The 25,523-nt window shown below is 42.9% G+C and overlaps 1 protein-coding gene across 1 annotated transcript; it reads right to left on the reverse strand.

Annotated features, from left to right (window-relative positions):
* Nucleotides 1-1,132: 1,132 nt before the first annotated feature.
* Nucleotides 1,133-21,580, reverse strand: LOC134614082 (ubiquitin carboxyl-terminal hydrolase 38-like). The gene is made up of 7 exons (XM_063457542.1): nt 21,517-21,580; nt 19,994-20,129; nt 9,745-9,928; nt 8,363-8,469; nt 3,983-4,079; nt 2,382-2,488; nt 1,133-2,081 (listed from the first exon to the last, which is right to left on the reverse strand). The coding sequence occupies exons 1-7, from the start codon at nt 21,578-21,580 to the stop codon at nt 1,133-1,135; spliced, it is 1,644 nt and encodes a 547-aa protein (XP_063313612.1).
* Nucleotides 21,581-25,523: the final 3,943 nt, after the last annotated feature.

Below are 25,523 nucleotides of genomic sequence, written 5' to 3' on the forward strand. Positions count from 1 at the left end.
GGGAGAGAGAGAGAGATGTTAGGTAGGGGCCCCAGTATTTCTTATTAAAAAATGTGTATACTGGATAAGTAGCTTGTCATGACGTACAAGTGGATTGGGTTACCATTTTAGTCCCGTGAACAACTAGATATTTAAAAGAATTTCCATACCCCTTTAAAAGTTTTTTATCATCTCAGTATGTTAATGAACAGCATGTTGTTTTAGATGTACAGCTTGTTATGTTTAATCCCTAGCTCTCTATCTTCTCAGTGTCATTACTATTCATTTCAAATGTCAATAGTAGCTATCGTCTTCCCAAAAATCTGTAGCTTCTTTCCAATGTTTTTTTTTTTTTAAAAACAGGAATTTTGTGTTAATATTTTATTGGAGATTTATTATTCAACTACTATTCCTTTAATCAGGTATGTCATGTGATTTAATTTACAACTGTCAATCACATACATCATCCATGTTGTCACCTTGCACCTTGGGTCCTCCCAAGCAGTGAGGATCAGTTTCACAATAGATTGGATTGAATTTCCATTCGCTATTAGACAATGCTTATTGGTAATTTGTCATTTTGAGCCCTGCTGTTCTGCATGGTTATATCACTACTGCTGCTACTATACTACTATAGTTTGAACCAATTCTTGTCTAGTTGTTTCTTGGTTAGTGGATATATCCAGCCTCAATATCACCATTAAAACTATTATAATGAAATGGTTCAAGCCCTAGAAAATCTGTTGTGTTTACTAGCTGTTTGGACTCTTGGCATTACAGTTAGGCTCCTTTTCGACTCCCTTTTACTTTTTATTATAATTTGAAAGGTGAAACAATTATCTTTGAGATAGGGAGATGATTAAAATGACATTATGAGATTAAATAATATGAATGAATGGTAATATTTCCATATAGTTACGTTATATAATATGAAATGGGCGAAGTAGGTAAGGGGGTAAATGGAGGCCCATAAAGGCGTAGGAATTTGAACACTATTTTAACACATTTTAATTAAGCATATATTATTTATTAAAATACATGAAAGTTGCTTTTACATGTCTACATATTCTTTATTATGTCTTCTTATTATATTTCTGGGCTCCTTCTGAAGTGGAATATCCTCGGTGACTTAGACTCCTCTTGCTTAGCTAGGCTAAACACTTCGCGTCTCCCCACAGTTGGATTTTTTATAAATCAGTATATATGGTGTGGCCAGGGAAGGCTGTCTGTTTAATACGAAGTGTGTTGTTTTCCTGGAAACACTGCTGTCATCAAACAGAAACCATTCTTCATTTACATTCACAGAGCCGAGGGCCGAAGGGTGTTTTTCAGAATGTGAACACCCTGAATTATCAGATATGTCCCTCGCATAAGAATAATAGTGACCACTGTCAGATGATAACCCAGAATGGACCACAACAGAATTTAAAACATAGGGCACTTGTTGGTTATGTGACAGGTCTTCTACCTCAGGTCTTGTATTCTCATTCTCCAGTGTCTGATCTGCTGATGCAGCCCGAGATGTTGATCTCTCTACAGGCAAATCCAGTACGAGTGGAATGGACACAGGATCCAATATCTTACGCTTCACATTGCAGATTGTATCATAAGCAAATCGCAGTAAAGTTAAAATGAGATATTGTGGCTCTTCCACAATCATCTTAGTCCTTTCTGCTGTCTGGAGGGAAGCACATGTTTGACACTGATACTTGTTATCTCCATCGAGAACCTCTGGTGCCAGGAAACTAGTTAGCAGGACTTTTACCGAAGGTGTTTCCTGTGTCTTTTCCTCTCCAGTTTTTTGACATGAGATGTTGCTAGTGGGTGATTCTGCAGCTGGGGTCATATTGATTGTAACAGAATCGTAATGTTTTTCCTCGGTAGAGCATGCCATTACCGGTGCTTGTTTGACAAATGAAGAGAAAGCCAGAGGAAGATCAGTGAAATTTTCTCTCTTCTGGGAGGTGCTTTTGCAGGTCTTACACCAAGTGTTTGTTTTCAGCTTTCCCCCAAACATGCTTTCTAGCACAGTTTTTTCTTCCTTCCCCAGTTCTGTGCTCCGAGGTGTTGAATTCTGTGTTGATTTCTCCTCTTCTTGCAATCTAATGCACAAACAAATATAAGGCACGAACAATGGAAATTTAAAAGCTTCAGCATTTGTCTTATGCACACAGAGTGTATCTTTTAAAGACTAATTAGCTAATATGTAGATTTTAGCAATGAACTTGAGCTATTTTATAAAGAAACACCTTCTAAATTATCAGTTAAAATGAATTCAATAATACCGTTTAATATTGTGCATTTTGCTATTCTTCACAATGTTTAAGGTATGAATGACGACTACAACACTATAGTCAACAATTACTAGTTAAATAGACTAAGTATAGACCAAGTATATGTACCTGTTTAGAAGGAATCTGAGATACTCGGCAGAGTCTTCCTGGGAATTAGGACTGGACCCAGGTGGTCTTGAAGCCATAACAAATTCACAAGGTGCATAAGCTATTCGCTGGTTAGAAATGGGAAAAAATACATTAATTTAAAATGTTGTACTGGCAAGAGAAAGGCACAGTGATATTGACATAAGGCATTGTTTTTGTATGCCCATTTTAAGGCTAGGTTAACTTTATTGTTGTATTATAGATTTCAGATTTTTGCAACATATAGGTGGGCATGCCCATTCATATGTATTGCTTAGGATTTGTGTAAAAATAAGGTTTTACACAAGTTTTGTGCTGTATTTTAAATAATAAAAATGTATAGTTAGTTGTTTTTTTTATATATATTCTTTATTTTTGTTGTGCAAAAGCTAATACATGAGCTTGTGAAGCCACAACAGCATTAGCAAACTAAGCAATAACAGTGTGAAACAGTGTCATGGCACATTTTTAGGATTAAAATTAAACTAGATGGTGTATGGAGCAGAGATGTGAGAGATAAGAGGAAAAAACATAGAAAACACACATCTGCATCTCAAACAATTTATCACTGAGTGTTGAAATACATAGACCAGATTCTCCAGGATGCTGATTTGGCTGGGAGATAAGATTAAAACCAAGCAAATAGACTAAATAAATGTGAATGGTACATTGGACAACTGGGATGGTGAATAAATGAGCCCTAGCTCAAAGCCCAAGGTGAGGGCTATGGATTATGTACAGGAGGGACTGTTGGCCTATGCCTGAATTGGGCACCGTTGGAATATTCTTGCTGTGTCTATTATCAACGTAAGGCAGCCTATGTAAGCGACCCCTCATGGCCCCTTTGTGCTCAGTAGCCGATCTCCTAGAGTCTTGATCCCAAGGGTATCCTGTGCCACAGACCCGCCTTTCCGTGCCCTCATGTGCAGATTTCGATGCCTGATTAACCGGACATCATCTTCTGTGTGGAGTGCAGTTACCAGGGGTACGACCCAGTTTGGACTGAGGTTCAGGACGGCAGCAATCAGATGCAGGACCAGACTCTTGGCATGTATATGCCTTTCCGAGCCCACGTCCTCTGTTTCCACGCTGTAGACGTGACCACTGAGTGTCAGGCCCCGCCCCTATAGTTAGTTTTTTTAATGTTAAGCAAATTGGAACTTTCAGAATTTCTATAAATAAGGAAATACTCTAGGCACCATAACCAATACAGTGTGCCCTGTCCCTGGTTTCCCCCCTTCCCCCACCCCCTTTTTTTAGTAGTCAATGCGTTTTACCAAGGCATCACTTTTTACCAGGGGTCCACATATGCCATGACTCCGCTACTTAACTTGGAGAGTCAGAAACTTCTAGACAGGATCTTCCATTTGCCCTTCTGAGCTAAACCCTGTATCGCCAGGCTTAACTCAAATAGTGGAAAGCTGTCTGTCAGAAGTACTGTGGGTGTAGAGCGACGCCGTGCAGATCCTAGGTAAGAAGTCAACCTGATCTACAATGGTTTGACTACTTACAAATTGGGGAGAGGGGGGAGGCCAGAGTACTCTAGTGGTTATGGTGCTTGAAATGTCCCTTTAAAAACATACCTTGTTTGTATGAGATAACTTCTTGAAAAGATGTTTCAATTTCTCCATCAGTGATTGGCACCCGCTCAGATTCAGAGATAACACGTACCTCCTAAAACTGAAATAAAAACATGTGTTTTACATCTTATTCTTGGACATTCCAACTTATATGAGATACAAAATAAATGCACACAGCAGCCCCAATGCTAACTCACTGTAGCCCCATACACACACTACAGCTTATATTAATATACACACACAACAGTCCACATACATAAACATTAGATACACACATACGCACACGACAGCCCCTAGATCAGTGATGGCGAACCTTTTTGAGCCCGAGTGCCCAAACCGCAATACATGCCAACTTTTTTTCCCTTAAAGTGCCAACACGGCAATTAAACCTCAATACTGAGGTCTAAGTTTAGAAAAAACAACTCGTACTGTTGTCCGAACTAATTAACAACTTTTGTTTTAAAAGAACACAACCAGGGGTGTATTAGCCGCGAGGCAAACAAGGCATTTGCCTTGGGCGGCATTTTCCAGGGGGCGGCAAAAAAAGCCGCCCCCAAATGCCCAAGGCAAATGTCTTGTTAGCCTTGCGGCTAACAGACATGCCGGCGGGCTGCTGGGTGATCGGGCGGCCGGCCGGCCGGCGAGGGAGCACTTCCCCTGAGCTGTCTGCTCAGCTCCCTCGCCAGCCGCAGAGTGAGGCTGGGAGGCGGAGCCGGAATATGACGTCATATTCCGTCTCCCAGCCTCACTCTGAGGCGCGCGAGGGAGCTGAGCAGACAGCTCAGGGGAAGTGCTCCCTCGCCAGCCGGCCACCCGCCCGCCCGCCCGCCCGCCAGGCAGTGCCGCCCGATCGCCCAGCAGCCACTGGACCACCAGGGAGGAAGAGACAACCCCCCTCCCCAGCATTCCCAAAGGTAAGGAGGCTGGGGGGTGGTGGTATTAAAAAAAAAATGTGTTACAAATAAATTTTAAAAAAATGTGTTAAAAATAAATAAAAAAATAATGTGTTAAAAAATTTAAAAAAAAAAATGTGTTAAAAATAAATTTCAAAAAATGTGTTAATGTGGGTGGGTGAGTGTATGTTTGTCTGTTAGTGTGTGTGTCTGTTAGTGTGTGTGTCTGTTAGTGTGTGTCTGTGTCTGTTAGTGTGTGTGTGTCAGTGTGTGTCTGTTAGTGTTTGTGTCTGTTAGTGTGTGTGTCAGTGTGTGTGTCTGTTAGTGTTTGTGTCTGTTAGTGTGTGTGTGTGTCTGTTAGTGTGTGTGTCTGTTAGTGTGTGTGTGTGTCTGTTAGTGTGTGACTGTGTGTGTCTGTTAGTGTGTGTGTGTGTGTGTGTGTGTCTGTTAGTGTGTGTGTGTCTGTTAGTGTGTGACTGTGTGTGTATGTTAGTGTGTGTTTCTGTTAGTGTGTGTGTATGTTAGTGAGTGTGTGTGTCTGCTAGTGAGTGAGTGTGTGTCTGCTAGTGAGTGAGTGTGTGTCTGTTAGTGTGTGTCTGTTAGTGAGTGTGTTTGTCTGTTACTGAGTGTGAGTGTGTCTGTTGGTGTGTGTGTGTTTCTGTTAGCGAGTGTGTGTTTCTGTTAGCTAGTGTATGCGTATCTGTCAGTGAATGTGTGTGTGTGTATTTAGAATGCGGGGCGGGGGGAAAGGTTGGGTGGGGGTGGCGCGGGTGGAGGGGGGCGCCTGAGTTTTGTCCTGCCTAGGGCAGCACAAAACCAGGATACACCACTGAACACAACAACAGAGAGTTTTAATAATACAAATTTTAAATAATGATATAAATAGATAAAATTAAGCTTATATTTTTTAGTATCTCCAACAAATGCAATACATACACACAGAGACTGCTGAATACATACACACAGTCTGCTGAATACACACACACACAAGACTGCTGAATACAGAGACTGCTGAATACACACACACACAGTCTGCTGAATACACAAACACACACACACAGTCTGCTGAATACACATACAGACAGACTGCTGAGTACACACACACACACACACACACACAGACTGCTGAGTACACAAACACACACAGTCTGCTGAATACACATACAGACTGCTGAGTACACACAGACTGCTAAGTACACACACAGACTGCTGAGTACACACACACAGTCCGCTGAATACACACACACACAGACTGCTGAATACACACACAGACTGCTGAATACACACACACACACAGACTGCTGAATAGACACACACACATACTGCTGAATACACACACACACACACACAGACTGCTGAATACACACACATACATACTGCTGAATACACACACAGACTGCTGAATACACACACACACACTGCTGAATACACACACAGACTGCTGAATACACACACACAGACTGCTGAATACACACACACACACACATACACAGACTGCTGAATACACGCACACACACAGACTGCTGAATACACACACACACTGCATTGAGGGGTGTAGTGTATGTGTTTGTGTGAGGGGTGCTCTGTGTGTGTGATGGTTGCGCTGTGTGTGTGTGATGGTTGCTGTATGTGTGAGGTTTGCTGAGTGTGTGTGTGAGGGTTGCTGTGTGTGTGTGCTGTGTGTGTATGAGTGGTGGTGTGTGTGTGTGTGTGTGTATGAGGGGTGGTATGTGTGAGGGGTGGTGTGTGTGAGGGGTGGTGTGTGTGTGAGACAGGGGTGCTGTGCTGTGAGGGGGGTAGGGGTGCTGGGCAGGGGTAAGGGTGCTGTGCTGTGGGGAGTAGGGGTACTGTGTGTGTTGTGGGGGTGCTATGTGGGGGGCTAGGGGTCCTGTGTATGGGGGGGTAGGGGTGCTGTGTGTGGAGGTAGGGGTGGGGAGCGATGCTGAGTGTAGGGGAGGGAAGCTGGGTGTGGGGGAGGGGTGGGATGCTGGGTGTGGGGAGGGATGCTGGGGGATAGGGGTGCTGGGGAGGGGTGCTGTGTGGGGGGGCAGGGGTGCTGAGGGGGTAGGGGTGCTGTGTGTGGGGGGTAGGGCTACTGTGGGGGGTAAGGGTACTGCGTGTGGGGGGTATGGGTACTGCATGTGGGGGTAGGGGTACTGCGTTTGGGGGGTAGGGGTACTGCGTGTGGGGTAGTAGGGGTACTGTGGGGGGGGGGTAGGGGTGCTGTGTGTGGGGTTTGGGGTGCTGTGGGGGGGGTTGGGGTACTGTGTGTGGGATAGGGGTAAAGGTGTTTTAATAAAATAAAAAAAATAAAAAAAGTATTGTAAATCAGTATCCCCCTCCCTCCTTCTTACCTTTAATGAAGGGGGGGGGGGGCACAGCCATCCCTGGTGGTCCGGTGGTGGCAAGCAATGTTTCTGTGTCGGGAGGCAGGGGGAGGGATCTGTGTAGCAGCTCCCCTGTCCTCCCGTGCGGCAACGCTCCACACAGCATCGCGCGTAGGACAGGGGAGCTGCTACACAGATCCCTCCCCCTGCCTCCCGATCCGGCAGAGTAGGCGCCTGCCGTTTCGGGCAGGCAGGTGCCTACTCTGCATTGATGGCAAACCTATGGCCGCGTGCCCACAGAAAGGGCCCGGCGTGCCACCTGTGGCACGCGTGCCATAGGTTCGCCATCACTGCCCTAGATGCACACACAACATCTAGACACACAAACACTCTCTATAGCACCTAGACTCACACACTACAGTCCATGGATAAACACTACACTGAAGCACAAACTACCCTGTTCACACAAACTACAGCCCCTATAAATAAAAAGGCACATTACTGCTCCGGTAACACGCTACAGTCCCTAGATACACCCACATGCACACAACAGTCCCGATACACATATGCTCTAGAAGTACAACAAATATATCTCAAATGCTTTCTCTCTCAACAACTGCTAGTCAGACAGACAGAGAGACACACACACACACACACAATCTCTACAGCCCCTAGATGCACACACTTTACATCCAGTGGAAACATATACACACTACAGTGCATAGCCACACATCGTACACCACAGACTCCTTTACACACACACATACACACTACACCACAAACAGTCACCTCTATGAACACACAATCCCACAATCGGCCTCCAACCACATACAGTGCCACAGAGAGCCCCCCTACACATGCACAACACCCTTTACTGGCCATGCCCCACTTTTGTCCTTTGTTATCCATATTATAGGGACACCAGAGATCACAGAGCTGTGCTTTGTTAAATAAACACAGGACATTGGTCCCATGCGAGTGCTCTTCCCTGGATTGACAGCAGATTAGCATACTCACTTTGAGGTGGCGTGCATGTCATCATTGATGACATGAAACACCCATGTTCTGTCCCTGCCCCCTTCAACTGGGCTGCTCTGCGTTTAAATACCTGGGCTGAATTATTTTCCCAGTCCAGCCCTGGTGTGAAATAAAGCATAACTTACTCTGCTGCCATGAATAATGCTTGCAATACACTGTTCATAAAACATGTGTTTCCCAAGTTGATTAGGCCAATTTTCTTGGTTTTTAATGTCACTGACTGTGGCAGGTTCTAAAGAAAGAGAAAAAACAAACACACTCACAGTCAACAAAAGGCATAATATATAAAAATGTCTACAAACAGAAATGTGTTTTCCGTGCTCATCCAGCCAGTCTCCGTGTAATGAATTGGCGGATCAATGTGTGGAGTTACAGAATGCCCTTTTTTTACAAGAAGGTGAAAATAAATCATTCTTTTTGACTTGGTCACTGTATCTCCCTATGGAAAATGTTGGAGCTTTGTAAATATTGCTAATGGTTATAATGTTCAGTTTGTTAGTAGAATATTTATATCTACTGCCATTGACACATTCCACTATACCCAGCAACAGTGTTACTCGCCCCTCCACAGCCTCACTCCCATTGTCCCAATCCACACCCCTTTCCCATCTACCCTACTCCATTGCCATAGCCGGATATCCCCACGCAGCTCCACTGCTATAGGCCTATTCTCTCTTCCCAGTCTCTTTTCACTCCCAGCCTCTCTACCATATGCCCTAATACACCCATTTCCCTATGCCTTGTGAATTTATTTTTTTGAAATCCTGATCTCCCATGACCTATCAGGCCCTATGTAGGTATCCTGCAGATAATCTGCCTGTGATCACCACTTCCCAAGGACTTACATATATAGAACTGTATAGTAGAGCAGTGGTTCCTAAATCCCAAATTAGGTGCATGCAATTGTTCTGAATAAATGCTTTTTTACAGCGTCTCTGCCTTCCTAGGTGTAATAAACCCACCTTTCACTTTGGGATAAGTCTATTTATTTATTTGCTATATTTATGTTATAAACTACAATGCAATGGTAGAATGGGTCACTGGGCTAAATTTTCATTTGAAGATTGGATCTTAAGTGCCTGTGATTCTGCTTAGTCCTTGTACAGCAGTAATTAATTAATTGGTATATGACTTGGATGTTGTATTATTGTTATTACTCTAAACCAAGGATGGATAAGATTGGAACCACTGTTTCTCAACGATATTCCCCATGATGCTCAGCCAGCCATAGGAATGTAGTTCGGAAACATCTGGGGTGTCATAATTAGCTGTCAGTCCTCTAAACCATCTCTATGATATCCTTAATCATGTCTTACTATATATTCATGTTTATATGTATTTTCCTATTTTTAACATGTAAACAGTTACATTTAAATCTAAATTTTATTTTATCCATTTTGTTGTAACAATATATAACTTTTATGGCTGATATATGAAATGTATAACATATATTACAAGTACATTAAGGGTCTACTCAAGCCTAATACTTCCTAATAAAGCTATGTACCTCAATTTCCTTGGGCTTGTTCTTGTCTCCGGTTACTTTGCTGCGGTTATTGTTGAGGAAGTTGATGATGTCTTGCTCACAGGTGAGATTTTCGGCTCTTCCTTTGCCTGTGAAAAACCCTCTAATGTTCAGTTTCTCAAAACAGGCGAACGAGCACCAATTGCAAACCCGCAGTCTTAGACACCTAACGAAATCACATAGTTTTGTCCAAAATAAACGTATCCATAATATCAGATTTTGAAACCATCCAGTTTTACTTTTTGAACTGGAATCTTTGGTCTCAGATATCGTTTCCTCAATGTCAAGGACTGTTGCCTCGTCTGTCATATTTGTTTCCAACTGTTTGTTCACAGTACCACAATTGTACAATGTGTATGAAACACTGTGTGTGGATTTTTGATAAAATTAGTAATAAAACTCTAAGGACAACTCTAGCGCACTGAACAGCAATGCAGCCAATTCAGTATTGAGTGAGTGTTCCCTCATGCACTGGTGAGAAACAATTGTTTAAATGATGACATCATAACCATGTCACAATCTCATATGTTGATAATGGCATAAACAAAGTTAAAATTACTTGTGGGCTCTTAAAGTTTAAATAAAAATAAATAAATGTATAGACAACAAAACATGTGCAATGTATATTTGTATACTAAGTGAGGCTAGCATTAAGGGCATCAGAAAAACAGCTATAAGATTCAACAAAATAAGGTTCTCTGTACTCAGATAGTGAAATGTTGTGCGCCTCTTCTTTTTTTAACGATATGTTTTTATTAACAAGGGAGATAAGCAAGGAGTATACAGTACGACATACAGGTCCTCATAGGTGTTATCATTGGTATCGGTTACAAGCAGTGGTGTATTTTGGATTTGTGCTGCCCTAGGCACAAATAAATTCGGGCACCCCCAAAATCTAAATTTGACCCCCCAATTTGTGCAAAGGCCTATTTTTTGACTGACAGACATATGCCCTCATTGATACATGCACTGATATACACTCACTGACAGATACAGTCATTGGCACACACATACAGTCATAAGCACACACTGTTTAACAAACACACACTTTCACTGACAGACACACACTGACACACCCACTCACTGACAGGCACACACTCTCAGATACACATAAAATGACATACACACACTGACACACACTCACAAGCACACCCATTCTCACTGAAAGACACACACACTTTCACTCACTCACAGACACACACTGACAGCTACACTCACTCACTCACTCACTCACTCACAGTAAGGTGGACAGCCCCAGAACACAAGGCAAGCAAGGCATTTGTCTGGTAGCTTGGGGTGGCATTTTTTTGTGCCACCCCCCTGAAAGTGCCGCCATAGGCAAATGCCTTGTTTGCCTTGTGTTAAATACATCCCTGGTTACAAGTACAATGATTGTATGAACAATAACTTATAATTGGCTGACAGTAGGGAGGCACAGAAATTTCGGCCAAAAACGGTTCAAACTGGCCGAAATTTAAAAAAAAAAAAATCTTTCATATTTTTTTTTTTTCTAGTGGCTTCATCGGCCTGCCTTCTTCCCATAGTGCATCCTGCTGCCATCTCTTCACATGCCATATGGAATTGGTTCTAGCATGCGGGTTGTTTGTGATATGTGGGCATATGACATAACTTCATATCCCTGCCTCACACCTAACCCACTAACAGAAATTAAGGAGATATGTAACAGGCAGCCATCTGTCAGGTCTACATTATGATGTCTGGCAATGCTTCACTTATTGTATGGAGGTGGTAAGGGAGACGGAGACTCTAATCAGGAATCTAAACCTCATAATCCTGATTTTGAAATCACTGCTGGTCTCCTTTTTTTGGAAACAGACTATAGTCTTTTACAGGGCCTTTGGTTGTTAAAGTGGCACTATAAGCACTATAGCCTTGTTAGCGTGCAACAATGCTTCAGGGACTGTCTCCCCAGTAAGGGGTAAAAAAAAAAAAGTTAGGCTCCACATTCACATGAATTCAATGCATAAATAGAATTGGTAGGGATAACATTAATATCCCCATACAGTAATATTTTACTATAGAGTACTAGTTTGCAGGTCATTGTTTCTATAAGTTTTATAAAACGACCCTTGTTTCTATAGAGACATGTCATTTCACTAACCAGATACTTTCAAGATTATTTGCTAAAATGTGAATTGTTATGAACGCAAACAAAATTAGGAGTGTTAGTCTTCCACAAATCCTTTAAGTCAGCTATGTTTATATTTGGTTATTTTGACCTAATATTTAAAATTCTCTTTCAGGGTTATTCAATAATTTTAGAATTCAAAGTGAATTTCAAATTTAATGACAAAATAGCTTATCTGGAAAAAAAAATCAGCTAGGCTTTCAGCAAACATGTATTCCAGACCCTATAGTTTTAAAACCACCACTTAGGTGGCTTGCCACACCACCCGCTTTCCCCCTTAGAAAGGGTTACAATTTTCCTTATTTCCAGATCTCTACAAGTCTGCAGGAACAGGTCTTGCCCCAGATCTGCCTCTTTGGCTGACATCATCATAAAGCATTGGATTGGCTGAGATTGCCAAGTAGGCAGGGCGGAGCCAAACACAGCCCTGGCCAATCAGCATCTCCTTAAAGTGGTGCAATGAATCCATGCATCTCTATGAGGAACGTTTAGTGTCTCCATGCAGATAGTGGAGACACTGAATGGCACTACTGCCCCAGGAAGCACCTCTAGTAGCCATCTGAGGAGCAGCCAGGGGAGTTATCCCTATGCCACAATGTAAACACTGCATTTTCACTAAAAAAAAACAGTGTTCACTGCAAAAAGCCTAAAGGAAATGATTCTACGAACCAGAACAAATGCAATAAGCTGTAGTTGTTCTGGTGACTATAGTGTCCCTTTAAATATGATATGCACTTTGAATTCCCACTTTAGTAAATAGCCCTGCAAGATCTTTCATTGAATTCCCTGCAGTTTACAATGGTGATAGTGACATGTGTAGTTCAGAACATTAAAACCTCTATTAAAGTGCGTTGATAGTGAGGAACTGTGTTTAATTGTAGGACAATTTGGGAAGATTATCAGTAACATCAGAAGTTGGGAGTACAGGAACCTCTATTGATGATCTGCAGGCCACATTTCTACAAGAAGATAATGTAGATTCTGTTTTTAAAAGGCAGTAATTAGCTGGAGATGTGAGAACATTTGATAAGTGCCTTTAACTGCATTTTTTAAAATCTAACATAATTTATCACTGTGATGAAATACTTGTAGTATTGAATGTTGCACGATTTAGTTATGGCTTAATGCAATCAATAAGATGGCTCTTTATTGTTAATTTAATAGGCATGATGAATCTCATCTAAAACATACACTTAGGAAAATCTTGTTAGTGTGAAATGACATTGGATTTCATAATATTATTACTTCATTTTCCTTTCTTCACATTTTTAGACTGCCAATGTGATAACATGTTCTAAGTGACTAATAATCAGAGGTAATTCTAATTGACAATGCAACAACAATCATCAATAGCATGAAGGTAAACTCATTTCAAGTTCCATTTATAATACCGACTTCACAGACGTCAAAAAGATGTCAGAACACTTGGCAGGTAATATGAAATAATGAAAGAAAAAAAAGTAACATAGCTGTGTGATCCAAAAGTGAATACAAATATAAAAAAACAAGTCCTGTGCTCAAACTCACACTACTTTTTTGGCGGCAGCAACGACCACAGTACACTCCTTCGCAAATCCCTATGTATATTTTACAGTAAATACCAAAGAAAAAAAGTTACCTGCGCAGGTGAGCATCCCCTCTAAAGGCCATTGGAGTAACTAAATAACCTCCATTAGTTAACATTTTCTTTAAATATACATAGGGATTTGGGAAAGAGCCCAGGTAACTTTTTGTTTTTGTTTTTTACTGTATGTATTGGGGCTGATGTGTACCATGATCGCTGCTGCCGCCCAAGAGTAGTGGGAGTTTGGGCGCAGGACTTGTTTTTTTGTAAAATGAAATAATTCCTAGTTTTTTTGCAGGTGCTGAGACTTCTGAAGGCAAGATTTCTTAGAGTTTTGTTCAGGTCAGTGTAACTCTGTACTATCATGGTTATGGCAAGGACTCCTGGTTTTCAATAGGGATCAGCCTAACTCTGCAGTATCTCGATTGCACTGATTTGGGTTGCTCTGCATAGTGTCACAATGAAGAAAGCATTATTATACATTGCTAATTTATCCAGCACCGCACAGTAGAAGTGTCTCTTTCAAAATATCATGCGGTTAAAATATTGATGGAATCAGTTAGTGAACAGCAAGATGGACCATAATTTTATTCCTGGACCCAAATGTACCTCAAATATTGGAAGAGTCAGGTGCAAGTCAAATACAACGCAAGTAAACACAACTCTTACCTGTATTAAATTGTTAGTTATGTTTGCAATTTAAGAGCAACTTTGAACTGCCCCTAGATGTCTAGATTTGGGTTATAAAAGGACTGGGTCAGGAATGCATCTTGAGCGAAACTTCTGATTCAAACAATTAATATCGCATGAGTTCAATGGGAAACCTTTACATACAATCATTCGGATAGTGGAAGGAGAAAGGTACTCAAGTTTGTTTTCTTTTGGTTATATAAAGTATTGGCAGGCTACCAGAGTAACAAAATACGCATTGTACACATTGCATTCTCACATTTACTAAGTTCCAGTACTAAGCAGGAATATGCATAAGGTTTGTGATTAAAAAGTAATATTATTATTTTCAAAATGAATGTTCTTTTGAAAACTGATCATGGTGTTATTGGTTCTTTCAATCTCCATATTATTCATTTAAACACTTCAAATCCTTGTTTGGATACATGTTTTCCTTTAAAGGGATACTATAGGCACCCAGACCACTTTGTTAAAGTGGCCTGGGTGCAGTGTCCCTGTCTTCCTAACCGTGCAAGTGAAACCATTGCAGTTTCAAAGAAGTCCACCTCTAGTGGTTGTCTACAAGACAGGCACTAGAGGCACTTCCTTGTTTCTCACAGAGTTTAACTCTGTAAAATAACATTGAACAGTGTGTCAGTGCTTTCCTATGGGGATTATGAAGACACTGGACATTTTCATGCAAAGCAAAAGCTCTAATGTGTGTTAGGTTCCTCCATCTGTATGACGACGCGGGAGGAGGGCAATCCAGTGAGGGACCAGGTGTTGGCATTAGGTGAGTGAAAAAAGTATTTTTAACCCTTCCACCCCTAAAGAAACAGGGACAGGGGCATACTATAGAGTTAAGAATACAGTTTTAGCACACATAGAACAAATCTTAAATACAGCTTTCAGAGAACTGGAAGCTCTCTGTTTGAGCTAAAGCAAGCGATGCACGACTTAGATCTTTCCCTGAGAGAGATCAGCTGATGCTGCCAGTCAATGGGTTAGTCCGTCACTGCAGTGCTTAGTTTAAGAGAGCTAGTGGAAGCTCCTAATTGGGAGCATTCGGCTCTCCTGGCTGCTGGAATGAGGTGGGGAGCGCACCCCGGTAAAAAGTCGTACTGTTGTCATTCCAGCGCTGTGGAATATGTTGGCGCTTTATACATGCCAGTAATAAATAAAAACACTGTTCTAAAGTGGTTTGACTATTTACAATGGGGGGAGGGACAGCAAGGCCCTCCTGGCACCATAACCACTATAGCATGTGGAGTGTTCCTCTAAAAGTGCACCTGTTGTGGGTACTACAACTTATTCTCTGTTAAAGGATAGTAAATATATTCTACAGACAAATCTTAAATATTGCTTATTAGAAGAAATTGCACCCCTCCCCTCTCTCTTCTCCTATCGTTATGAAAGAGAATGGCCTGCTCTGGCCATTTGTTGTACAGAGGGGTGGCAACAAGGCAATGCCTGAGGGTGGATGTTACAACATTGTAACACTCTGGGAGTGGAGTCGCTGAAAGTAAGGAAAATAAGTCAGTAATGCCGTAACAGTTTCTATCTTCTATCTATCTTCATGATACATTGTATATTTATTACTTTATGAGCTCTAATAGCTTGAGCTGAGCCGGCATTGCAGAATTAATTTCATCATACATTGTTCAATTTGTCTTTATTGTGGTGCTTATGGTTTTGCATGTTGTAGAATTCAGTGAAAGGTTCCTTTATAAATGGAAGTAACTCATTCGGGAGCTTGAGGTGGATGGATGAGGTAGAAAGTTTACCTATTTTACCTGAATTGACACTGGAAATAAGGTATGTTTTAACCATTTCTACGAGGGCTAAGGAAGGGGGGCAAGCCACCTCATGTTTGTGTTCCTGACCCAATTGTGTTCCTTTAAAAGGGACACTCCAGGCACCCAGACCACTTCTGCCCATTGGAGTGGTCTGGGTGAAAACTCCCACTACCCTTAAAGGGACACTATAGTCACCTGAACAACTTCAGCTTAATGATGTTGTTCAGGTGAGAACTATAGCTCCCTGCAGCCTCTCATGTAAACACTGTATTTACTGAGAAAATACAGTGTTTACATTGAACGCTAGGAACATCTCCAGTTGCAGTCACTCAGAGTGAACCAGAGGTACTTTGCCTCCATCCACTCAGATCTGCTGTGCACGAGCATTCTGTGATTCAGTATCTCCTCCCACTGCATGCAGACACTGAACTTTCCTCATAGAGATTCATTGATTCAATTCATCTCTATGAGGAGATGCTGATTGGCCTGGGCTGTGTTTGAATCATGCTGGCTCTGCCCCTGATCTGCCTCCTTGTCAGTCTCAGCCAATCCTATGGGGAAGCACTGTGATTGGATCAGGCTATCACATGTCAGCAGACTGCTTGTTTTTCCTGAGTCTAACAGCATGCAGATTTACAGCTTCTGGCTTGAATACAGTAAGATTTTTACTATATTTATGGAGGCATGAGGGGCCCAGGGGGGGATAGATGGTCGTGTTAACACTATAGGGTCAGGAATACATGTAGTTGCACTGGTGACTATAGTGTCCCTTTAACCCTGCAAGTGTAATTATTGCAGTTTTCATAAACTGCAATATTTACCTTGAAGGGTTAAGTCCTCCTCTAGTGGCTGTCTACTAGACAGCCACTAGAGGACACTTCTGTGTTCATAGAACACAAAAAGTGTGCTATAACGACGCTGGAGGTCCTCACGCTATGTGAGGACCTCCAGTGTCGCTGAAATCCCCATAGGAAAGCAATAATTCAATGCTTTCCTATGGGGAGATCTAATGCGCGTGCGCATTAGGTCTCCCCCGCCGCCAGCCGCGCATGCTCAATAGGTCTCCCCCGCAAGATGACGTCGGTGGGGAAGGGGCGTAGGCAGAGCCTCACCCAGCGCTAAGTGATATCGGCGCTGGATACAGGTAAATCACGGAAGGGGTTTTATCCCCTTCAGCAACATGGGATGGGGGTGGGAGGGAGAGGGGACCTGCAGTGCCAGGAAAACGGTTTGTTTCCTGCAACTGGAGAGTCCCTTTAAGTGCATATTCCACTTTAAAACCATGAGCTGAAAAGCATCATTACCCTGATGAAGAGGACAATCACCTATGATTCTTGTGTCCATTGATCTATTTCTCCTGAAGAATTGTGGGAAGGAAAATCTATTGTCAATTTACTATTTTTTTCCATGTATATTTTTTTTTTACTGAAATTTCATGGCAAACACAATATTGACAATAAATTATAATGAAACGATATGTCCTGACTGCAGAAAAAAACTGGCTCAAGTAGGTAACATAAAAAGCAGAGTCTGGTCCTGAAATTTCAGACACTTAGTAGTATAGTAACCATAGAACTCTTCAAGTGGTGTAAGCAGATACTATGAAAGGGTTGCTGAAACCACCATGACCACTTTAGTGATTTGAAGGGGTGATGGTGGTAGGAGTCTGAATCTGCAGTGTTTCTGTTTGAAAAACTGCACATTCAGAGTTATTGCCAATTGTAGCTGTTCCTTCTCTATATGAAGCCTTTTGGTTGGGACTCTGCTTGACTTCCAGCGTCAGACGGAGTGCAACGAGCAGAGCCGGGAGCTTTGCCTGGTATGTAAAACCTACTTTTTTTTCCCCAGCAGTTCGGTAGGTTATGAGTGGATGGAGAAAAAAGCCTGCAATATTGGGATTTGATCTAATAATAACATTTAGAAATGGAAAGGAGATTTGATTTCTTGAATATGATCTCATTATACCAGTTGTAATTTGTGTCTTAAGAGTGGAAAGAAAATGCAGTTGCTCTTTCTTGCAATGTCAAAGTACATCAGGATCTGCTCAGTCATTGGCTGATCAAAAGGGAGCAGCAGTTCGAACCATAGAAACCACATCACTGCCAGAAAATATAAAAAGGGATTTATTTCCAAAATATACTCTGTGTGCAAACACTTTTGTTGGATATCCATCCAAACCAGGATTGCGATATACTGTGTGTATTCAATACTGGGAATGTACTCTAGATGGCGATGTACAGCAGAGTTGCATTTGCACATAATTTACTGTCCTGGATTATACTCAACAGATTTCTGTTCTAGGAAATGCAAAGCAATATCACATTACATTTAAGTGATCAGATCATCATTTTAATTCCATTTAGTTATTATATTTACTCCTGTATTGTATTTGGGGTAGCATTGCTTATCTTTCTCTTGTATGAAGCAGTTCTCTTTTATTATATACACAACATTGATTATTAATATATAATAAATATCTACAAATACTGCTAATAACCCTAGCTAAGTTACAAATTCATACAATAAAGGAATTAGTTTGGCAGGCTGGGGCCTTCCCTCACCTACATCTTTTGCCTCGTTTCCACTGAGCGGATCGGTTCGGGTCGGTACAGTTTGGAAGGTTTAGAATGGACCAGCCCATTCTGGTGAGCGTTTCCACTGCAAGTCAGACCTTTCAGGGCCATGCGAGGTTTAGAAAAAATGCTCTTCCTGTCCACCAATCAATGGATTGTATAGTAGCTCCACCCTAACCGAACCGTTCCTTTTCATAGGCCCTACATCTGAAGCAGGACCCTGAATGGATCGGCACGGTTCGGTTGTATGGGCCACTTTCATAATGGAAACACCCAACATAGCGAACTGTACCGAACCAAACTGAACCGATCCGCTCAGTGGAAACAAGGCATTAGTGTTCTGCTGGTCTATGGCGCCCTCAGCATTATCTGGGGACGGCAGCAGCTTTGCGACATTATTTGCATCATTATTGAGTTGCATCAGTTATGGAGCATGGGCCAGGGTGACGCAATTTTAATGCATGTTGTAGCGGAGTGCAATATTAGAATCCACGATCTCCGCTGGTATAACAGGTAAATCCACAGTCAGCGCTGAAAAGTAAGGCAATATCCCAATCCTCCCAATAACCGGACGAAACACAGTCTGGGAGGCAACTAACTGGCTTTATTCACAGGCTTGTATATTTATACAGTTCCCCATGCAAGGGGTTTCCTTACAGAGGTTTCAGGGGATTCCTCCCATCATGCAGTGTAATTCTCCCAGGGTGCATTGCTACACGAGAGGGATACTCCCACTAAAATGGACGATTAAGTGGATTATCCCCTCGTGTAGCAAAACCGAAAATTCACATTAAAATACCTTTTATGAGCTTTATACGGTACATTGACATAACCGAACGTTCGGCAGATAGCTGGGGTTCGAGCGCATCTTTTGTGAGAATACCGCTCAGATCCCAGCGGAAATGACCGAACGCCGCAACAAATATAGTTTACATTGAAGTTCCCCTCAATCTGCCGATTGCACTTAGGGGAACGATCCTACCGGTCTGGAAGTCCAGCGGTGTTCTTGTCGTCGAGTAGCCGTTTTCAGTTCCAGGCGCTCGACGACCAAACACCGCTGAAGAATAGCGAATCCAAGATGGCCGACCGCCGCATGGTCGGAAGCCGAACGACGGCCACCTAGGAGAGCCTCTAATTACCGATTGCAACACATGTCTTGTTCCTATTGATGCATGATGGAATTTGTGTCAACTTGGCAATGGAGTTTACTCTGCACCCTGCATGCGCACCTGAATGGTCTCTACCTATGAAACCCCAAGGCACTCAAGCTCACTTACTTGGCATCTTTCTGTCCTGGCGATTTGCATTCTGTTCTTGCTCTCCTTGCTGCCCTGCTCCTTTCCAGTCCCTGTATCCTGACTTTCCTCCTGTTCTATTGGACTCCTAGATTTCTGACCTTTAACCTCAGTACCTGATCTTTGACTCAGTGCTGCCCTGCTCACCGATTTTTATCTTTAGACTGATTCTGGCTCTATTTTACTCATTCAGTGCTCTGACAATCTGGTTCAAGTTTTCTTCCAGACTCCAGTTTCTTTCTTTTTTCCCATGTGCTCCAGGCCATTGTTGGTAGTGATTATTTTCAAGGATGTGCAGTTGTCTGCACTTGGGTTCCAGTTCTACAACAAGCATCATAGATACAGAAGAATTTGAATAACATGTCCCCAAAGAAGAGATCAAAGCCTGGGGTTCCCCTGCAACCAACAGGGACATAATTAGCAGATTAATGCTGACCAATCATAGTCATCGTCTTTAAGGTAGATACCCTCTAAGACTCTAACAGTAACTATTCCCTAACTCTAAGTCTTTCATCATGCTGTCATTTTTGGGTACTTTATGGGTGTAGGGATTCAGGTTCAGATCTTCTCCCAAGTAATTACATTGGTGCATAAGATGAGGAAGATCCTTTCCCAATCCCTCAATTAGCCAGTTATGGGTTATGTTTCCCAGCTGCACATACAGCCATATGCACAGCTGAGAATCTTGAAGGGTTACTCCAAGCACCATGACCACTTCATTGGTTTGAAATGGTCATGTTGCCTGGAGTTTGTATGTGCAGCATTCCTTTTTTTGTATAAGCTGATGTTAATTGAGCATTTTTCATTAACAGACTAATTGTTTTGTGTTAGGTCATCACAAAAACATTCATGACTTATCACAAAACAATTAGTCTGTTTAGAAAATGTATAAATATCATCAACAAAACATAATGTTTTATTTCATTATTTATTATCCATAATTGGAATAAATAAAACAATCATTAAATCATAATAACAAAATGCCTCATTTACCGAAAAAAAGTAACGTATAATCACAGACAAATACCAACTGTGCTTCCACAATACTCTTTTGATGTCCTTATCCTAGAAAAAAGTTTATTTCTCCAGTGATCAATCCACAGATTCCATACCTTACAAAAAGACCCTCTCGCTCCCTAGTGCAATTTCTTCCACAGCTCTCATGACTTCTACTTTGTCCACCCATTCCTCAATAGAGGGAGATTCAGGTAATTTCCTGTAGTTTTGGACTACATCTCCCATAATGCTCTCACAGCCATAATGCTGGGAAATTATCAAGGGAGATGTAGTCCACATCTGGAGTGCCAAAGGATGCCTACATCTGATCTGGGTCTTAGATCAATGGCTTCATTTAAGAGGAACCATAAAAGGTTTTGTTGCACCCTATCTGGAAGGGCATCAGGCCAGGCCAGCCCAGTAAAACATGTGAAGGGGTGAGAGTGACCGAAAGGGGCAACATTTGCTTAATTAAATCTATTACCTTTCTCCAAAACCTTTGTATCCCCATCAAAACGACCAAATATGCTATAAAAATGAAATGCTGCACATACAGATTTTACCCCTTTAATACCCCTTTGGGGTATCATTAAGCAACTCAGAACAAGAGGTCTGGGCTGGTTAATGTCAATTATGTAAAATCAAAGCAATAAAAGGTGACAACGTACACAATGATTATTGTGACGGAGCTCCCTGTACCTCGGCTGGGTACCTCCAAGATCGCTCCCTAGCTTGTTCCCGGGAAACCGGATGCGTTTCTCCCCCAGTTGCCGCATCTTGACTGGGGTCCTTTTGGAGCTTTTTCACCCGACCAGGTTGCATCTCTCCTTCCAGGCAGGTATAGTCCCAACTGCCTATTGTGCTGCAGCCCTTCTTCCAGGCAGGTATCGTCCCCTCGGCCTATTCCTTCCAGGCATGTATCATTCCCTCTGCAGCTCTGCTTATAGTGCTTGTTATTGCCTTTACAATGGCATTTGCAGCTCTCAGGCCTAGCTCTTCTGACTTTTCCTAGGGCTAGAGGGATCCTTCAGCCAGCAAACAGGTCCGAAGACTCTGTCACTGGGATCCCTTAAATACTACATAGGACACAAGTTCCAAAATGAACTAACATGCAATACTTTATTTTACTTGGGGCAAGCCCATACGTTCGATACATAGAGCTTGCTGTGACACACTTAATAAACTACAAATAACAAAAACAAGTCAGAAAACATTCAGGGAAATATAATAACATAATAGCATATTTATAAAGGGGTGGGGAAGACAATATTAAACACAAAACATTTCTCCTGCATGCAGAATTAGCAATATGCATATCTACCTGAATATGCAAATGAGCCATTCTTGCCATTCAGGTCATGCATACAGCCGTTGCTAGATCCTTGCAACCAACCAGTGGCACTGTACGGGTTCCACAACCAAATCCACCTAGTTGATTGCAAGCATTAGCAAGACAGGAGAGCACACTAACATTTAACCCCAAACAACCACATTACACACACACCCTGCACTCACAATTGACACAGGGTGACTTATACAAAGGAATAGTCCAGTAAGGGGAGCTGGGCAGGGAGACATGGGTTGGAGGGTTAGTCCATAGTGAATATAGTTTATTTGGAAAATGTGGAGGGTTACGGAGACTTGTATCCAACTAAGGTGACCAGAGGGTCAGTCACAATTATTTTTTACCTTTTCCATGTATAATCATAAGCAGGTTCTTTTCAATATGAAATCATAAATAGGCCCTGTATAATTCTAGCATAAAAAGTACCAAAGTGTACTATGTAAAAACAATAGTGAGTTAGTAAGGTAAATTGGAGAACTCACAATTTACAGAGCAATTTAAAGACTGGTTCTTAACTATAGATGCTTTTCATCCACATAAAGAAATAGCTGTGTACTGTAGAAGGTTCACTGGAACATAGAAGTGCTAAAACAACGCAGGAGAGTCAGAAACCAAAACAATAAATCCTAAAGGTAAAACTTTATTTGTAAAAGTAAAAGATGTAAAATAAACACAATGGGTTTTGACCATGTAAAGCAGGCCTGCACAACATATGGCCCTCTGGTTTTGTCCGGGTCGCGAGATTCCCGGGCCTCTGCCCGAGGGACTGTAGAGACACAAAGGGACACAGAGGGGCTGGGGGAGAAAAATACAAGGTGCTGGGGCGAATAGACGCACATAGAGGCTGAGAAGGGAAGAAAGAGACACACTAAAGAGGCTGGGGGAGAAAGAGACCTACATAGGGGCTGTGAAGACACAAAAAGATTGGGGAAGGAGCAAGAGACAGGCAGGGAGGAAGAGATACACAGAGGGTTTGGGAAGGAGAGAAAGAGACACACAAAAGGGGCTGGATGAGAAATAGATCAACAAAGGTGCTGGTCGGACAAAGACACAAAGAGATTGGGGAAGGGGCAAAAAAGACTAAGAGGGGCTAGGAAGGGTCAAAAGAGACAGACAGGGCTGAGGGCAGACACCCAGAGGGACTGGGGGGAGGGGGAGAGACAGAGGGAACGGAGGGGGGGAGAAAGGGACAAGAAGTTGGGGAAGGGGCAGAAGAGACATACAGGCACTAAGGAAGTGGCAAAAGAGACAGACAGGAGCTGAGGGGAGACACAGAGGGGCAAGACAAAGACAAGGTGCTGGGAAGAAGAGAAGGGTTTGAGAAGTGGAGAAAGAGATTCACAAAAGGAGCTGCAGGAGTAAGAGATACAGAGAAACATGGGCATGGGGGGACAAAGAGATACAGAGAAACAAGGGGGCTAGATAAGAGGCAAAAGAGACAGACATAGGCTGGGGGGGAGGGGGGGGGGGAGACAAAGAGACACAAAGGGGAAGATATTTTGAAAACAGAAATTTCAAACATGATTCCGGTGTACAATAAACTGATTGCTGTAATACGTCTCATTAACGGTAAGAAAACCTGAAAACTTTATTTAAGCTTGTATTGCTTAGCAAAGTAATTTTTATAATATGGTTTATTTGCAAATTAGTTTATTCATTAGTTATACCTTTACTTGGAAACAGATGGGCTAAAACCGATCTGTGGCCAGAAGAAGTATTTCTTTTTTACAATTTACCAACTGCCAAGTTTTGCAGGTCTGATATAAGGTCTTCCTCAGATGCAATATTTCTCAACAGTTACTCATGCATACATATATACGCGCCTAATGAGACTCATAAAACACAGATGTGTTAATTGTCCAGGCGCTCCTTTTTCCATACATGGTCCGAACTGTCGCGATTCGGGGAACCCAACACGCTAACATACACACAGACACACACACGGAAAGTGTGCAGTACCGGTCCTTAGAGTGGCCGGGCTAAGCACACACAGAATAGTCAGGAGACAAGCCGAGTAAGGGGAACCAGAAAACAGAATAACGAGAAACAAGCCGAGGTCAAAGGGTAGGAGAAAGTCAGAAAGTCAGTATAACAAGCCAGAGAGTACGTAACCAGAAAACACACGTTCAGAATCAATACTATAAAGCAAAGACCACAACAGGGCAGGGAGGAACAGGAAAGGTAAGTATATAAACCAGAAGGTTAACTCTGATTGGCTAATTTCCAATCGGAATTAACAATCACACGTGGGAGATATCTAAATCTCCCACTGTGATTGAGGCACTGTGCCTTTAACGCCGGGTCAGGTGACTGACCCCGGCGTGTAACAAATTGGCCGGTCTCCCAGCGTGCAGCGTCATGCATGCTGCCACTGGGGGACCCGGAAGAAGACGCGGGCGGCACCCGTGGCTGGGAGGATGCCGCCCGCCGTACACCTGGCAGGAAGGGGACCGTGGACGGCTGGAGGGTGAGTGCCGCGAGCGGACTGCAGCCTCCCCTTGCAGCCGCCCGCGGGGTCCTGACATTACCCCCCCCCTCGAAGACCGCCCAGAGGGCGGGAAGCAGAAGGCTTCAAAGGAAACCGGGCATGAAAGGAGCGGATCAAAGAGGGAGCGTGCAGATCAGAGCACGAAACCCAAGATCGGTCCTCAGGGCCGTACCCCTTCCAATCCACCAGATATTGCAGCCGGCCCCTAGAAACACGAGAGTCGAGAAGGGCAGCCACTTCGTACACATCACTGGGGACAGCGCGAGGGGAAACAGGCCGCCCGAGGGGACGAGAGAACCGGTTGCAAAGCAAGGGCTTCAAAAGCGAAACGTGAAACGTGTTCGGAATGCGCATGGAAGAGGGCAAGTCCAGGGAGTAGGAAACGGGGTTAACCCTACGTAACACCTTGTAGGGACCAAGGAACCTGGGAGCGAACTTCATCGAGGGAACCTTGAGGCGGAGGTTCCTAGAGGACAACCATACCCTATCACCCGGAACATAGGAAGGGGCCGCACCCCTATGGCGATCAGCAAACTTCTTCTGAGCAGCCGCTGAACGGGACAGCGCAATATGGACCTGATCCCACATCTTCCGCAAAGAGGCGAGGTGCTGGTCCAAAGCGGGCATTCCCTTGTCGGAGAACGCACCGGGAAGGACGGAAGGCCGAAACCCATAAGCAACCTCAAAAGGACTTAAGCCAGTAGACGAATGAGACACCGTATTCCTGGCAAATTCAGCCCACGGAAGGAGGCGAGACCAGTCATCCTGGTGCGCATTAGTGAAGCAGCGCAAATACAATTCCACAGACTGATTAGCACGTTCGGCTGCACCATTAGATTGCGGGTGATAGGAGGAAGTAAACGACAAGGAGACCCCCATCTCAGCA

This window comes from Pelobates fuscus, chromosome 1, assembly GCF_036172605.1.
Source record: "Pelobates fuscus isolate aPelFus1 chromosome 1, aPelFus1.pri, whole genome shotgun sequence".
Lineage (NCBI taxonomy): Eukaryota > Metazoa > Chordata > Amphibia > Anura > Pelobatidae > Pelobates > Pelobates fuscus.

Coding starts and splice junctions, on each gene's coding strand:
- LOC134614082 (XM_063457542.1), bottom strand. CDS start 21,580: ATGCGGCAACTGGGGGAGAAACGCATCCGGTTTCCCGGGAACAAGCTA. Junction 2,489..3,982: donor AGTTATCTCATACAAACAAG/GTATGTTTTTAA, acceptor ATTTCTAACCAG/CGAATAGCTTATGCACCTTG. Junction 2,082..2,381: donor CTCAGATTCCTTCTAAACAG/GTACATATACTT, acceptor TTTGTGCATTAG/ATTGCAAGAAGAGGAGAAAT.